The sequence below is a fragment of the Elephas maximus genome, chromosome 6, assembly GCF_024166365.1.
Source record: "Elephas maximus indicus isolate mEleMax1 chromosome 6, mEleMax1 primary haplotype, whole genome shotgun sequence".
NCBI classification, from domain to species: Eukaryota; Metazoa; Chordata; class Mammalia; order Proboscidea; family Elephantidae; genus Elephas; species Elephas maximus.
The window spans coordinates 84,829,338-84,847,165 of record NC_064824.1 but is presented as its reverse complement, the minus strand read 5'-3'; the positions used below and the strand labels follow the sequence as shown (position 1 = coordinate 84,847,165).

The following is a 17,828-nucleotide window of genomic DNA, read 5'->3' as shown; positions in this document are numbered from 1 at the left end:
AAATCCTCACAACTGGACCAATAAACATCATCATGCTAAAAAAAAAAAAAGGCAGTTATTTCATTCTGTGGTATACAGGGTCGCTATGAGTTGGAACTGAGTCGATGGCACCAAACGACAACACGTATAAGTGTATAAAACTTATTTCTCGTCTTCTTTACGCTATTTTTCTCCTTACTACCACAATCCAGACTGACAATAAAATTTCGTCCTCGTTAGATAAGAATCTAATGGTATCAGAACCATAACATATCATTTTCCCAATAAATTTTGGGCAAGGTTTTTTTTTTTTTTTTTAAGTCACCCAAATCTATTTGAATACAAAAGATTTCCTAAACTGGTTTTGGTAGCACTACCCAAGGCTTGGATATATTCGTGATTAGGAGTTGATTATCTATAGTAGCCAGTGAGTCATACTTCAATTTAGCAGACAGTGACACGACAAAAGTCTTGCTGTGCCTTTGAGCTCCCTTTTCTCAGAAGAGACGCAAAAACATCTTAATAGATCTTCCCCATATGTGTACAGATTGACACTATCAGTTTAATGCTGAAGATACCTGAAGCAATGGAAACACAATATATTGTTAATGCTTTTTATATGACACACAATCGAAAACCAAACCAAACATATTGCTGTTGAGTCAATTCTGACTCACAGTGATCCTATAGGACAGCGTAGAACTGTCCCATATGGTCTCCAAGGAACTGCTAGTGGATTCAAACTGCCAACCTTTTGTTAGAAGTTGTAGCTTTTAACCACTGTGCCACCAGGGCTTCATAATAGTACAGAAAAAAATCACATAACTCATTTGTCATAAGTAACTTTGTCTGGGAATCTAAAGTACTTATATACATGGCTTTATCAAACTGCTACGTTTAAACTAAAGTTAAGAGAAATCAAATGGTATTAAATTAAGGGAAAAGACTACTGCATGAACGTTTATTTACCTGTTGCGTCAAATTCAATTGGCTGGCACCGGCGGTTAGAAGACCAGTCACATTTGAGGACTTGCCCTCCTTCTACAATCCCAGGCTGAGTAGTGTTTGCTTTGGGAGCTCCCACCAGAAGAAACATCCTACTAAAATACAAAAGAAGGAGGCAATATTTTAAATGGCAAAAACTATAAGCAAGATCTTATGATTTATGAGAAACAATTATGCTCTTGATATTACCCACAAATATTATCTTTTTAAAACCATTCACTGAGGGCACAGTCTTCACTATTCACAAGGTACTCTCTTACATACATTATTCAGTAGTTTATTCATCTTAATAACATAGAACTTGGCAACTTCAGTATTTCATGTTATTTAAAAATTTATGCTGGTCAAATTGTACACTTTAAATATGTGAAGTTTGTTCCATGTCAATTATACCTCAATAAAACTGTTTAAAAAACGTATTTTGGCTAGAGTCAGGGAAGTTTTATTCTGCTTTTGGTTTTTTTGTCTTTGTGTGTGTGTGTGGTTTGCTGTACAAAGTAGAAGAATGGCAAGGACAAAGATTCTCTTCTCCAAACAACCAGGCCCACTGCAGGAGATGGTATGGGAGAGCTAAAGGTACTGGAATATAGTTAGAGTCTCTGAAAAGAGGAAAACTCTTCATCATGATACATTGCTGCATCTCTTCTAAAGCTGTCCAACATAGATGTGAATGAAGGGGAAAACAATGTAAAACAATGTAGGATTCAGGGACTGACTTTCTGGACTTTAATAACGGAAGCATAGCAAGAGAGGAAGAAATGAGGGAGGTGATACAAGCAAAAAGACACTAAATAATAAGCAAGTAGGCTGAAAGTGAAGAGCTGACATATGTTAGGAATAACTAATCCATGGTAATACTCCCCCCACCCCACCAGCTTGCATATTCCATATGGTTGTTGTTGTTGTTAGGTGACACCGAGTCGATTCCGATTTATAGTGACCCTATGTACAACAGAAGAAAACACTGCCCAGTCGTGCACCATTATCACAATCATTGCTATGTTTGAGCCCATTGTTGCAGCCACTGTGTCAATCCATCTTGTTGAGGGTCTTCCTCTTTTTGGCAGACCCTCTACTTTACCAAGCATGATGTCTTTCTTCATGGACTGATCCCTCCTGATAACATATCCAAAGTACATGAGACAAAGTTTCTCCATCCTCACTTCTAGGGAGCATTTTGGCCACACTTCTTCCAAGACAGATTTGTTTAATCTTCTAGCAGTATATGCTATATTCAATATTCTTCACCAACACCATAATTCAAAGACATCAATTCTTCTTCAGTCTTCCTTATACATTTTCCAGGTTTTATAGGCATATAGATGACTGAAAATACCATGGCTTGGGTCAGGCTTGCCTTGGTCCTCAAAGTGGTATCTTTGCTTCTTAACAGTTTAAAGAGGTCTTTTGCCACAGATTTGCCCAATGCAATATACCATTTGAGTTCTTGACTTCTGCTTCCATGGATGTTGATTGTGCATCCAAGTAAAATGAAACCCTTGGCAACTTCAATCTTTTCTCTGTTTACCATGATGTTGCTTATTGGTCCAGCTGTGAGGATTTTTTTTTTTTTTTATGTTGAGTTTTAATCCATACTGAAGGTTATGGTCTTTGATCTTCATCAGTAGGTGCTTCAAATCGTCTTCACTGTCTGCAAGCAAGGTTGTGTCATTTGCATATCGCAGATTGTTAACGAGTCTTCCTCCAATCCTAATGCTGCATTCTTCTTCATATAGTCCAACATCTCAGATTATTTGCTCAGCATACAGATTGAATAAGTATGGTGAAAGGAGATACAACCCTGATGCACGCAACTTGTCTGTCAGTTTGTTGTACTATGGTGGCTTTCATGTTGCTCTGATGTTGAAAGTTAAGCCACCGATATTTCAAATACCAGCATAGCAAGTGTCACCCATGATGGACAGGTTTCAGCTGAACTTCTATATTAAGACAGACTGGGAGGAAGGACCCAGGGATCTATTTCTAAAAAAAAAAAAAAAATTAGCCAGTGAAAACCTTACGAATGGCAATGGGAACACTGTATGAAATTCTGTATTAGCCACAGGAAATAAAAAATGGTGGCAATGACATTATTCATCACCCATTTCCTATACACTGACGGATTAAAAAAAATTACTGTATTCTAAAGTCAGGTAGTTTTAGATGGTATTATTTTCCATTTAGAAAACTAATCTTGTTTTAGAATTAGCCTGTTGCTATTGAATCAATTCTGACTAACACAGACTCTATAGGACAGAGTAGAGTTGCCCCATTGGGTTCCCAAGGCTGTAATCTTTACCGAAGCCAACTGCCACATCTTTCTCCTATGGAGCAGCTGATTGGTTCAAACTGCCGACCTTTCAGTTAGCAGCACTTCAGTTAATAAGTGCTTTAAAAACTGCACCACTAGGGCTACTGTTTTAGAACTACTATTTTTAAAATAGTGACTAATAAATTTATTTTAATAAGATTAATCATCCTGATCAAAGAATAGGACCATTATTCAATTTCTCATCAGGATAAAATAAACTAAGGACAAAATAATTAGAGATCTAATTTAAGTATAAAGAGGTCTTTTCTTTGGTTGTATATAGATATGGACTGAGTGCCTCCTCTACATAAAACATAGTCTGGGCACTACAGATACCATCATGAATAAGACAACCTTGGTCTCTGCTCTCCATAAAAAAACCCAAACCAATTGCCATCAAGTCAATTCTGACTCATGCTCTCAGGGGAGTTTATATTCTGTTAGGAGAGAAGGCAAAAAAAAAAAAAATTACTCACTGTTACCAGTGCTGTGAAGCAAACAAAACAAGGGTTGAGAAAGCAACTTTGAGAATGGGGAGGGGAGATCTTCAGATAAAGGAGTTATCTCCAAGGAATGGAGAGGAGAGACTTTCTTTAGATAAATGGAAGTCTTTCTAAGAAAGTAATCTTTAAGGAATGGGGAGGAGAGACCTTCTTTAGATAAAAGAATCTGGGGAGGTTATTTCAAAGGAACTCACCAAGACATTAAAACAAGATTAGAAGGAAGTACCCAAAGGGCAATGTAAAATCTTTTTTTTTTAAGCAGAAGGATGGCAACCTAATAAAACTAAATTCGCTAACCTAAGGGGAAAGTATTAGAGGAAGGCAAAAATGGACCAAGAAAAGCAGGATACTGTTACAGCGCTCAGGGAGGAAGAGACAGAGATCTAGAAGAAGGGTGAGTAGAAAAAGATGGGCAGGCAGACAGGAGAAATGGAGTAGAATGAATAGAAGTCGTTGGCGGCTCCAATGTGGGAGAAAGAGAAGATTAAACAGCACCACTTAGGATTCTTGAGCAAATACATGGGTGACAGAACCATTTACCGAGCTAGAAAACCCTAGAGGTGGGAAAGCAGAAGGCAGATTAGGGTTTGAGGGGAAAAGCAAGAATTCAGCTCTCAATGTGTTAGTATGAGATGTCTGTGAGACACCAACTTGGAGCCCTCGTGGCGTGGTGGTTGAGTACTTGGCTGCTAACTGAAAGGTTGGTGGTTTGAACCTACCAGCTGCTCTGCAGGAGAAAGATGTGGCAGTCTGTTTCTGTAAAGATTTAGTCTTGAGTCCAATGCTATGGACTTGGTTTTGGTTTAAGGTCTGCTTTAGAGATAAGGTATTGAGAGTATCAGAACATGGAATGGATGAGCTGACCCAGCAAGAGGCTACAGAGAAAAAAGAGGCCCAAAGAGTAAGCTCTAAGGAGCAACAACTTTTAGGAGCTGGGTAGAAGAGGATAAAAGGAGGCCTGATTGTGCAAAGGTTAAGCTAAATGATAGATTGGTAGTTCCAATCCACCAGCAGCTCCAAGTGAGAAAAGAGCTGGCCATCTGCTCCCATAAAGACTACAGCCCAGGAAACCCTACGGGGCAATTCTACTCTGGCCTATAGGGTCACTGTGAGTTGGAATCAACTCAACAGCAAAACAACAAAGAAGAGAATATAGTAAAGGAGACTGAGAAGAACCTGAAATACAGCAGGAAAAACAGACACAGACATCATGTTGTTATCGTGGTTAGGTGCTGTCGGTTCCGACTAATAGCAACCCTATGTACAACAGAACGAAACACTGCCTGGTCCTGTGCGATCCTCACAATCATTGCTATACTTTGTGCCCGTTTTGCAGCCATTGTGCCAATCCACCTTGCTGAGGACTTCCTTTCTTTCGCTGACCCTGTACTTTACCAAGCATGATGTCCTTCTCCAGGAACTGGTCCCTCCTGATAACATGTCCAAAGTACATGAGACAAAGTCTTGCCATCCTCGGAGCATTCTGGCTATATTTCTTCCAAGACAGAATTGTTCATTCTTCTGGCACTCCACGGTATATTCAATATTCTTCACCAACAGCATAATTCAAAAGCATCATAAATCCTCAATAAATGTTCCTGCCATTATTATTCCATTACTATCATTAAACACTGTCGCTTCAATTTTTCTGGCAAAGGAAACATTTACAAGTGTTTTTCACCTTTATGTGAAATTATGGACAAACCTACATCTTATAGAACGCACTCATTTAAGCCTACATCTTAAATATAGAATGCACTCATTTTAACTTTTATTTACCAGTTTCCATTTCATTAGTTCTGGGTCAAAAAACCAAACCAAACTCATTGCCATCAAGTCATTTCTGACTCACAGCAGCCCTACAGGACAGAGCAGAACTGCCCAACAGAGTTTCCAAGAAGCGCCTGGTGGATTCAAACTGCCGACCTTTTGGTTAGCAGCTGTAGCACTTAACCACTATGTCACCAGGGTTTCCCATAGTATTTGCCAATTCCCATTCAGACTGGTCAAAAGCTAGCTACATGAATTACTGGATTATAGGAGTCTTGCTTTCTGACATTTAAAACCAAAACATTCAAAATAAAGATAAAAATCCCAACCAAGCCACACCCTGATTAATAAAGCTTTATGCAGTCATATTTGGCATGAGTAAAGCACCAATGTTGGTGTTCTCTCATCACAGCAACATGATTTTGGGTTGAAAATTAACTTCGTTTTTATTAAGGGGGGAAAAAAAAAAGGATTACAAGTAAGAGAACTCCCACTTCCCATGAGTAAGAGAGTAGCTCTTTCTTATCAAATACCTTTCCCTTCCTTCACCTAGTCCCATTTCTTTTTCCAGAGCAGATCTGGTTCACACAGCAAAATAATTTACAAACTTCTTTGTAAAAGAAAATAATTTTTTCTTCGAAAAGAAAAATTTCAACAGGTCAAAAATGTGACCCCCCCCCCCACACACAAAAAAACATAAAACTGCCCGTCTTCATCTGAATTAAATTCTTTGTAAGTGTTTGATGGGAGAAAATGAACATTACCTATAAGGGTAATACAAGCAAAGGTTTATGTGTGTTCATTTGGTGGGAAGTGGCCAGGATTCCAGATCAGGACAGGAGAGTTGGTTCTCAGAATTTGCCTAGAACCCTATGAGCAAAACTCATTTCTAGGCTGTCACCACATAACACTTTACAAAATCTTCAAAACACTTTTTTGCAAAGCTATCCTTCTCATTTTACAATAAACTGGTTCCCTGAATGTAGGGGCTCTAAATCATCTTTATGCCTGCCACATAATAAGCACTCAAGAAAAATTTGTTAAATTGGAGGCTGAGTAGCACATAAATTCCATAGCTATAGGTCTCAAATAATCTTAAAAGAACCACGTCTATAAATAAGTCTTTTCCACTATCTCCCATCCCTACAGAATGCAGAAATTATCCTCCATTAAACATTCAATTAAGTATTTAAATTATCCTTAAAATAATTTTTTTATGTAACACATCTCAACAACATAGTATCTCTAATTCAGTACTTAATTTTGGGTTTCAGATCCTTTCTTTACTTGGCACCGTAAGACAGAGGGCTGGGAAGTCATTAGGGGGAAACAGCCTTCAGCAAAGACAGAGAAGAAAGGGCACAGTAGGAGAATTCTTCTATTGAAAACTGCACTCTATCGGCAGCACATAGCTCAAGTTCCTTGCATAAGACCAGGGACAACGCTGCTGCTTTTCATCAGACCATCTACACATTATAGGCATGAAATGAGGGTAATTAGATATACTAATATAGATGTTCGCAAAATTTTCCTGAGCATATCTTCATGTAAAACCAAACCCATCGCCATCAAGTCAATTCTGACTCACAGCGACCCTATAAGACAGAGTAGAACTGCCCCATATGGTTTCCGAGGAGCGCCTGGTGGATCTGAACTGCTGACCTTTTGGTTAGCAGCTGTAGCTCTTAACCACTATGCCACCAGGGTTTCGTATCTTCATGAACATACTGTTAAAATGCCACAGAAATGGTAGGAATGTGTGAGCATGCCAATTTCCAGATGCCAGGATAAGGGGGGTATAGGCTGAGAAATAAAATTCTTCATCCAAAATGGCAAAGTCATGCTTGAGTTACTTTTCAGAGTATTATAAAAAGTTTTGAAAAGAGAAAACTGGAGAGCTGAAAAAAGGAAAATTGCCTTAAACAAATGTTAAAGTCTTAGGGTTTAGAGAAAAATTAAATATTTGTGTAAAACAAAGGGCAAACAAAAACCCACAGCTGTCAAGTTGATTTCGACTCATAGTAAGCCTGTGATGGAGTAGCACTACCCCATAGGGTCTCCAAGGCTATAAATCTTTAGGGAAGTAGACCGCCACATCTTTCTCCTGAAGAGCAGCTGGTGAGTTTGAATCCACCGACCTTTCGGTTAACAGCTGAGCACTTTAACCACTGTGCCATCAGGGCTCCTAAATAAAGGGCAAAGAATGGTAAAAGATTCTCTATGAGAAACTTAAGGAATATAAAAGAAACAAAAATTATCCCAAAAAAGCCTGTTGAAGAAAACACTGCAAAAAAATAATTGTCACTTGAAGCTCATCTAAGAGGGTCTAATGAATGTCTACAACAGCTTAATTAGGATAAGAGAAGTGATACAGAACAGAAAAAAAAAAAAATGGCAATATAGGCAACTCTGTCTAATGGAAACAGTTTGGGAATAGAAGCTTCTACTTAGTTACAAATACCATTAATCAGTTAAGAAAGTCACTTTTAATCACTGAGCCTCCAATTCCTCTTCTACTGAATGGACATAATGTCAACGGCAATTACTACAAAAAAATTTTTTTCTGGAGATGGACAGTAGATAGAAGCAATTTAGGAAATCTGAAAGCAACATAAAAATACAAGATGATGGCACTGGAACTAAACACAACAATTAATAAAATAATAAAGTAGACAAAAAAAAGTTAAATATGATTAAAAAAGACTTTTCTTTCCTCAGTTTACTCTAAGGGTCATTAAGGGTGGTTACTGGCTAGAACCCACCAGCAGCTACACAGGAGAAAAGACCTGGCAACCTGCTCAGCCTAGGAAACTCTATGGGGCAGTTCAACTCTATCACGCAGGAGGGGATCAACTCATGGCACACAGTAACAACAACCCATAAATTCAAATGCAAATCACAAGGAAAAGAAGAAGGATGAGTAGGAAATAGCTGGCTTGTAACATTTTCTGAAAATAGTGGAGCTGGGGAGTATACTCAGGATTAGGTGAGGTTGACAAGAAATTTCATTGATTATCAGTGAAAATCTGAAACTGAACACCTTAGTTGCATGTGCCTGTACCTTTCTCCTGGCAGACCATCTCCCTCCAAAAAGTTTGCCCAAGACTATTATCATGTTCCCCATCCTCATCATTTTTTAAAAAGGACTCCAGAATTAAGGCCGACATCCAAGATAAGGCTATTAATGTCACATCAAGAAGAAAAGACAGAAGGGTGGGAAGAGAAGAGAAAGAGAGAGAGAAGGAAGGAAAAAGGGGGAGATAGAAGGAAGGAAATAAATAGGGAGAAAGAGGTGGTGGGAGGGAAAGGAGAAGAGTGAGAGAAAGATAAGAGGATTAGAGAAACCAACTGGGAAGATACCCTTTGGATGTACTTCCTATCCAAAGTGTAATTTAAGGGCAGTTGCTTCAGGGAACGTGACCTTGACTGCCCAGAAGGGGCAACTTGCCAAACAATGACAAGTGCATTTTTCAAACCCTCCAAATGAACTAAGTTATTTGGCTGCTTTCAGCACTGACATTTCCAAGATAAAGCATGTTTAATATACTTAGCTGAGTCTGGGTTGGCCAATAAACCTTAACCAAAAGGAAATCCTGGAAAATTATTACATACATATATAGGAAGAAGTGTTTATAAAATAGCACTGGTTATTATTTCAGAGCTATAAATCCAGTTTCAGATTTACTTTTCAATTTAAAAAGATGCTACAGAGTCAAAAATTATACGTTGTAAAACAGAATAGCACTGGTTATTATTTCAGAGCTATAAATCCAGTTTCAGATTTACTTTTCAATTTAAAAAGATGCTACAGAGTCAAAAATTATACGTTGTAAAACAGAAGTAGCAACTATAAATTCTGTTTTTCTTTCTTTTTTTATAATAAATGTCCAGTAAACCTCTAGCCTTAATCAGGAGTAATCCACATAAGATCCATAAATGTCAACAAATTTACCTCCTAAATAATAAGATTATAATCTATGGATTACACCTCAACTTAAAACAAAAATCCTCACAACTGGACCAATAAGCAACATCATGATAAACAGAGAAAAGAACGAAGTTCTTAAGGACTTCATTTTACTTAGGCCCACAATCAAGACCGATGGACGCAGCAGTCAAGAAATGAGAAAACACACTGCATTGGCCAAATCTGCGAAAGACTTCTTTCAAATGTTAAAAAGCAAAGATGTCACTTTGAGGACTAAGGTGCACCTGACCCAAGCCATGGTGTTTTCAATAGCCTCATAAGCATGCAAAAGTTGAATGATGAATAAGGAAGACCAAAGAATTGATGCCTTTGAATATGTGTTGGGGAAGAATATTGAATACACCATGGACTGCCAAAAGAACGAACAAATCTGTCTTGAAAGAAGCACAGCCAGAATGCTCCTCAGAAGGGAGGATGGTGAGACTTAATCTCACATACTTTAGACACGTTATCAGGAGGGACCAGTCCCTGGAGAAGGACATCATGCTTGGTAAAGTAGAGGGTCAGCGAAAAAGAGGAAGGCCCTCAATGGGGTGGACTGACACAGTCACACAGTCGCTGCAACAATGTGCTCAAGCATAACAAAGATCACGATGATGGCGCAGGACTGGGCAGTGTTTCATTCTGCTGTACACAGGGTCGCTATGAGTCAGAACCGAGTCGATGGCACCTAAGAGTAATCTATGGAGATATATATATATATGTAATGTCATGATCAGAAAAAAATCAACCAGTACAGCCAGAAAAAAGTCACACACAAATTCATAAAAATGGGCTGGTGTCATTTTGTAAAGAATTTTGAAGATGGTTACAATGGTGAAAGGAGAAATGGGATATAAAGTTAAAAAAAAAGGGGCATACAAATTGGGGCAGACTGTAAAGGGCTTTAATCTGGGTTAAACAATTTGGGCTTTCTGGCCATAAAAGCACTGTTATGGAAATTTTAGCAGCAGAATACCAGGATCAAAGAGCTTTTTCAGAAAGATAAAACTAGTAAAAAAAAATATATCACAAGATGTTTTGCAGGTCTAAGAGCCAAATGACGGGTGTAGGGATGAGGACCTGAGTGCTACAGACCACATTTGTGATAACTGGAGCTGAAATAAGAGAGTAGTAAGAGAAGTGGAGAGAAGCCCTGGTGACACAGCGGTTAAAGTGCTCATCTGCTAACCAAAAGGTCAGCGGTTTGAACCCACCAGCTGCTGTGTGGGAGAAAGATGTGGCAGTCTGCTTCCATAAAGATTTACAGCTTGGAAACCCTATGGGGCAGTTCTGCTCTGTCCTACAGGGTCACTATGAGTCAGAAGCGACTCCACATAATGGATTTGGGTTTTTTTTTTTAAGCTTTTCTAATACAAGTGGGAGGAGCCTTGGTGGTGAAGTAGTTAAAGCGCTCAGCTGCGAACCAAAAGGTTGGTGGTTCAAAGCTACTAGCTGCTCTGCAGGTAAAGATTAACAGCCCTGGAAACCCTATGGGGCAGTTCTACTCTGTCCCATAGGCCTGCTGTGAGTTGGAATCGACTCATTGATACCGGGTTTGTTTCTCTGAGGGGAATGGAAGTAGAGGAGGCCTGGTGGTACAACGGTGAAGCACTTCATTGTTAACCAAAAGGTCTGTGGTTTAAACCCACCAGCTGCTCCACTCTACAGGAAAAAAGACGTGGCAAACTTCTCTAGAGATAACAACCTAGGAAAACCTATGGGCCAGTTCTACCCTGTCCTATAGGGTCACTATTAGGCGGAACAGACTCAATGGCATACAATAATAACAACAACAGAAGTGGAGGAGGACATTGGTGGTTCAGTGGTAGAACTCTCACCTTCCAGGAAGGAGACCCTAGTTCAATTCTCAGCCAATATACCTCATGTACAGCCACCACCCATCTGTCAGTCAAGGCTTATGTGTTGCTATGATGCTAAAGAGGTTTCAGTGGAGCTTTAGACTGAGAGACAATAAAGAAAGGCCTGGAAATCCACTTTCAAAAATCAGGTAATGAAAACCCTACAGATCAGACGGCAGGGAAACTAGAGTACCAGAAATGGAACAAACAGAACACTATTAAAGAGAATGTCAACACATTGTGAAAAATATACCTAATGTCACTGCACAATTTGTATAGAAATTGTCAAATGGGAACCTAATTTACCATGTAAACTTCCACTGAAAACACAATAAAATATTATTTAAAAAAGCACTATGGATCATAACAGTCCTATCTGCAGCCAATCATGGGGATGGCACAAGACCAGGCACTGTTTGGATCCTTTGTGCACGGGTTCACCACCACTGTACATATGGTTGCCACGAGTCAGGGGCCAAATGAACAGCAGTAGACAACAGAAGAGGAAGTCCCTGGGTGGTGCAAACAGTTAATGCACTCGGTTGTTAGCCAAAAGTTAGGAAGTTTAAGTCTACCTAGAGGTGCATCAGAAGAAAGTCCTGGCACTCTACTTCCCAAAAATCAGCCACTGAAAATCTTATCGAGCATATATATTTTTTACCGCAATAAAACAATTAAAAAAAAAAGATAGAAAGAAAATCATATTGAGCACAGTTCTACTGTGACTTATCATGGGTTCACCATGAGTTGGAGTCAACTCGATGACAAAGGGCAAACAGAAGTAGAAAGCAGAGATGGATGAAAGAAACATTAAGGAAGAATTTCTAGGACTTTCTGCCTGATGACTACTGTAACCAGTGACTAATATTGGGGGAGTGCGGGAGGAAAAACAAAGAAAAATAGAAAATGAGAGGGAGGAATACAAAATTATTTCCAACAGAGAAAAGATGGCCCCATTAATAGAAGCAGGGAGGTGCCACTCATATCTCTTGGTGAAAATGAGTTCATTTTTGGTCAAACTGAATAAAGAGGAGATAGTCCCTTACTCTAATTAAGCTACTGTAGATATTCTTAGATAAGTTTCAAGTAAGTTATTCAAGTAATTTTTGCAGTGTTTTCTTCAACAAGTTTTTTTTGGTAGTATGTGTTGCTTTTATGTTCCTTAATTTCTTCATATAGCATCTTTTACTATCCTTTGGCTTTTATTTAGGAGCCCTGGTGGCACAGTTGTTAAAGCACTCACCTGTTAATCAAAAGGAAAGCTGTATGAACCCACCAGCTGCTCTGGGGGAGAAAGATGTTTTAACAGTCTGCTTCCCTAAAGATTTACAGCCTTGGCTATCACCGATCACTGCCCTGACAGGGAACACAACAGAGAATCCCTGATGGAGCAGTGGGATGCACATCTTAAATTCTCGTATAAAGACCAGGCTTAATGATCTGACTGAGACCAGAGGGACCCTGACAGTCATGGTCCCCGGACCCTTTTATGGCCCAAGATTGGAATCATTCCCAAAACCAACTTTACAGACAGGGAATGGCTATTAAGGATTGAACTTTGTGGCTCAAGTAGACACTTGAGACTGTGTGGGTGACTTCTGTCTGGTGGTGAGATGAGAAGGAAGAAGGCAACAGGAGCAGGATGAATGGACCTGGGGAATACAGGGTGGAGAGGGGGAATGTGCTCTCTCATTAAGGGGAGAGCAGCTAGGAGTGCATGGCAGGGTGCATATGGCTTTTTGTATGGGAGATTGACTTGATTTGTGAACTTTCCCCTAAAGCACAACAAATAAATTAAAAAAAAGATTTACAGCCTTGGGAACCCTATGAGGCAGCTTTACTCTATCCTACAGGTTCACTATGAGTCGGGATCCACTCGATGGCAGTGGGTTTGGTTTAGTTTTGGAGTCAAGGAGAAATGACCCATAGGCTGTTAGAATACCAAGTCAGAGCTCTACTTTGACATGTAAGATACAGCTGGGGCAGAAGTTGTAGTTTAAAAAGCTCAACAGGTGATTCTAATATTAATTCAGGGCTGAGAACCACAGAATATTCCACAGGACCTTCTGCTACCAGGGCACAATCATCCACACCTTGTCGTTGGTAAAAAGGGGACACAAAGCCTAAAAAAACTCTGGTAGAGAGAGTTATAGAGAGTAAACAAGGCTTAGTGTTATTCATTATACATATAACAATACATACAATACATACATGTCTGGGTGTATATGTAGAATGAAACTGTATAATGTAACCATATTTTAAGAATAAATAATGAAATTGTCCAATTATTTTCTTTAAAAATACAAAATTTGAATATAAAAAGTAAATTAACTTCGAATTCTACAACCTGTCTTTTGAGCCTGCTCTTGCCCCTCACAAGCCACCAACCTGCCCAAACAACAACTAAACACTGCAATCTCCTCTGTGCCTCAGTCTCCTCATCTGTAAAAGTAATAATTTTATCTGCTTCCCTACTTCCCCTGGTGGTTTTTGCTGTAGAATGAAATGAGATAACATAAGTGATGGTGCTTTGTAAATTAAAAAATAGGTTTAGCAGTGTAAAATATTATTACTATATTGTAATTAAATCTAGGATGTAATTTTTAATTTCGCCAATTATTCCCCACAAGAAAAACAAGACTTTAATTCTTGGCCCGCATACGATCGTTAAGTATTTTAAGTAAGTTTGGCAATCAGTCACCATAAATTAATGCTTGAAAGAAAAAACAATCCCCATGGAATGCTATTTTTTTATTTTTTCATTATTGTTTTAATCACTATTTCTGTGAATTTTCATTTCAAACCTAAGTCTCACTTCTGGAGGAATTTTTTAGAGGGATACCTTAACATTTTTGCTTAGTACTTTATTTTTCCATCATGTTCATTAAAATTGATACATTAGTTTTCACAATGTGGACATAGTTCAATAATACTAGTCTATAACAAGAAAAATGAGACATAACATGATTTAATCACCCTCCCAAGGTATCTGGACACTTAGAGAAACCAGAAGTAGTGGCAGAAGTTCACTTCATAACTGTTGCTTCCTCACTAATCCAGACATCCTTTCCTCAGAAGAAAGAAATCCTTTTACTAGCAAATGCGTTTTTATTACATGGATTTTTTTTTTTCCTTTTGGAACTTATGATCATATCAAATAACAATAAACCCAGCTGGCAGTATTATAAATGAAATCCCCACGTACCTTTGGATTCCAATGCTTGCTAAATATGAGTGCCTTTTTAAAATTAAGTATAATTTTACATTAATCTTTTGTTAAATTTGAAAAGCTCAGTAAGGGGAAACTTGTTTTTAAATACTGAGTTTAAAAAAACCCAGTGTTACTCTTTTTTTTTCTTTTCTGAAGTTAGGCTATACTTATAGTCCGTCAGTAATAAAGTTGCCTGATGAATTTCAAAACATTGTATGAAGTCAAAACCAGTTCAATTTTACCTTACTATTGAAGGACCCACGTACAAAGCCATATAAACATGTGAGGTCACAGTATATTCAATGACTATAATGACCAGTCAAAGATTAGCCACCATGCCTGTAACCAATAATAAGTATCTCATGCCAACAGTTCAATATTAAGGCATCTTCCATGGTCTTCGCCTGTTGCCATCATTCCATGGTAGTAACACTTAAAGTTCATCAGCTTGTCAGAATACTGTGGAGAATTAACAGTAACATTTGCAAATACTCTATCAACTTTGAAGTATTTAAGTATTTTAATTCTAATGTAAGTAATTCAACTTCTGATGTAAGACAGATAAATTTTTAAAAAATTATTAGAATTTCTGTATAAAATAAATCTAGAAGAGCACCATTGGAAACAACTAAAATCCTTTGCACCATAAAGGCATAAACTTAAAAATACTTTGAAATAATTTTTTTTAAACATAAAGGACAAGGATGACTTAAGATGATTAAATTAAATAAGAATGTGGTAAATATTGCCTAAAGTTAATGATTATGTTATCATTTTGGAAAATCTGTGCTCTGGCCACACAGAAAGAATTGAAGCTGGAAACAACAAACAAAATTGAGTTTGTTACAGAAAACAATGTCTAATTTCCACTAACTGTATCCAATCTACCTATTGCTGCAAAGGCTGCCACCAAAATGAATGATATTCAGCAACATGCAAAAAAAAAAAAAAAAAAAAACCGAGAAGACTAAATCCTGCTGAGTTGCTCTATTAGCCAGGGGAAAATATTTACACTACCCTCAAATTAGGCATATATGTATTGGAGAAAGGAGCCTATCCAAGTACTAAACATGAAGATTGCCTCCCTCCTCCCCCCAAAAAAGCAATGCTTAAAAATTTAAAGAAAAAATAGAAACAAAAGCATGTTGTTGTAATTTCTAAAAGCTTAGAAAGAGCCCTAAGCACAGCTCTCCCTCTTGAAAACAAGATTTAAAGAAGCAAATGTCCATTAAATCAGCATTTCTAACGCTAATAAGGGGGTGGCGCGGTGTGAGTGATGTCCGCGTTTTGTAAAGTCAGCGACAACTTTTAATCCAATAATGACAATAACTGTTACAAATCCTGACGGTCCTTGCAACGCGGAACGTTGACAATTTGAAAACATAACTGAATTCTTAAACGCAGTGGTATTCAAATGACCTGCTGTGAGTGGAAACTCAGCAAACACTGTTCTTTCTGAACAATGACCTAAATAGTGAATCAGTATAAAGAGAAGAGACGACACATTCAAACTGTCTATTCAACCTCAAATGTGCAAAGGTCTGATACTTCCAGAGATAAGACACAATGTATTTTAAGACGACTATATGGTCATTTTAGTCATGTGAATGTCTGAAAAAGAGGTAAGCGAGGAGAAACAGAATGAGACCGAGAGGGGAAAAGAGTGGGGGAGGGTTTGTTTAGGGAGAGGAAAAGGGACGGCTGCCGAGTGTGTGAAGCAGAAAAAGACCACTAGGAAAGCTAACTGGTACAGGAAAGAAAGAAGACAGGAGATCAAATTGACCAAGTCCCTGACACGCGCAGAGGCGACGGAGAGTGGGGCAAGACCACCCTTTGTTGATTTACCACTTGTCCCGAATTTTGAATTTTAAGCTCAGGTCTGTTTCAAAGCTCTCCCTCTACCCCTAACCAATCTAAAAAGGGGAGGACTGCGGAACCGGGAAGCGAGTACTGAGGTCGTTCATCTTCCCACATTTCATCCAGCCGGGGCACAAACACCGGGATCCCACCTGGGGATCTCTCCAGAGGGGGGAAACACACGGTGGGTGCGCGCGGTGGGGGGCGGGGGGAGACGCCCCTTCCAAGTGCGACTACTTACGAAGACGCGCTGGGCACGAAAAAATCCACCGCGAAACCAAAGTAACTTCCCTCGGGGCCAGAGTACTCAGCAGGACTGTCCACATCTAGGTTGAAGGCGCCGCAAAGAGGCAGTAAAAGTCCGGAGAGAAGGAACAGGAGACGACGAAGGCAGAGGAACCACCGCCTTCGCGACTGAGAAGCCATCGCCGAAGTGCGCGGGGGACGCCGAGCCCGGAGCCGCGGCTACCCCTCCCGGGCGCACGGTGCCCACGGCCCGCCTCCTGTGCGCGCCGAAACTTGCCGGCCGCTCGCTTCCCAGCGAGGTAGGGACTACGCCGAGGGAAGCAGGAGGGCTGAACTTCGGAGAGGCTGCCCGGGAAGTGAGGCGCTGTGCGCGCGGGGCAGTGGCGGCAGAGGGGGCGGCCCTTGTCTCCCTCGGTCTCAGCCGGTCACCGCCGCGTCTCGGGCTCGGGACTGCCGGGGTGAGAGCCGCACATCCCGGCCTGAGGGCTGCGATGGGCAGGGGGAGGAGGCAGTGGAGGAGGAGGAGCCGGCCGGGAGGCTGAACTGCCGAGAGGAGGAAGTGGAGGAGGAGAGTTGGCCTCCGACTAGGGCGAGCCGAGCGCACTTCCGTGCGCGCTGTCACCGCCTGTTCCGAGCCCAAGGCGCCTGTGCGGTGGCCCAGAACTGGCAGAAATCCCGCCAGTGGCAGCGCTCCCAGACGAGGGCCTCAGACCGATCCCTAGGGGCAGGAGGCGGTGGGGTCAGGGATAGTCAGGCGTCCCAGCCCGCATCCATGGGAGAGCTGAGGGCCCCGCATGTCACCAGGCTCCGCCGGGAACTCCCTTGCGACTTTTGTTTAAAAATGAGGAAAGCTTTATCCGCTTCTAATGTTTTTGCTACTTAAGAGCCTGGCAGGCTCTCACAAACGAAACTCTATAATTAATGGTCGTTTCCCTCCCCACCGCATCCCACACACAAACACTGAACTTAATTATAAGCTTCAGAATGCTAGCACAGCCTCTTACAGACAAAACTGAATTTAGTGGTCGACGAACGGATTGGCTAGGCAAAGAATTGGCAGTAGTTTTAAATTCATAGACTAGTCAAAACTTTAATCCCAGTGTATTATTAGCTGTAA

At 40.0% G+C, this 17,828-nt stretch overlaps 1 protein-coding gene across 2 annotated transcripts in view; it reads right to left on the bottom strand.

Moving 5' to 3' along the window:
- ITGAV (integrin subunit alpha V) overlaps nucleotides 1-17,232 on the bottom strand; it is a 106,896-nt gene extending 89,664 nt beyond the window's left edge. Inside the window, exons 1-2 of one of the 2 annotated variants that reach the window (XM_049887614.1) lie at nucleotides 16,707-17,232; nucleotides 949-1,076 (exon numbers count right to left, since the gene is read on the bottom strand). In XM_049887614.1, the coding sequence (XP_049743571.1) occupies nucleotides 949-1,076; nucleotides 16,707-16,891 (313 nt within the window). In that variant the 5' untranslated portion in view covers nucleotides 16,892-17,232. Of the gene's footprint in view, nucleotides 1-948; nucleotides 1,080-16,706 lie in introns of both variants that reach the window. The other variant, XM_049887613.1, reaches the window with a different exon arrangement.
- Nucleotides 17,233-17,828: the final 596 nt, after the last annotated feature.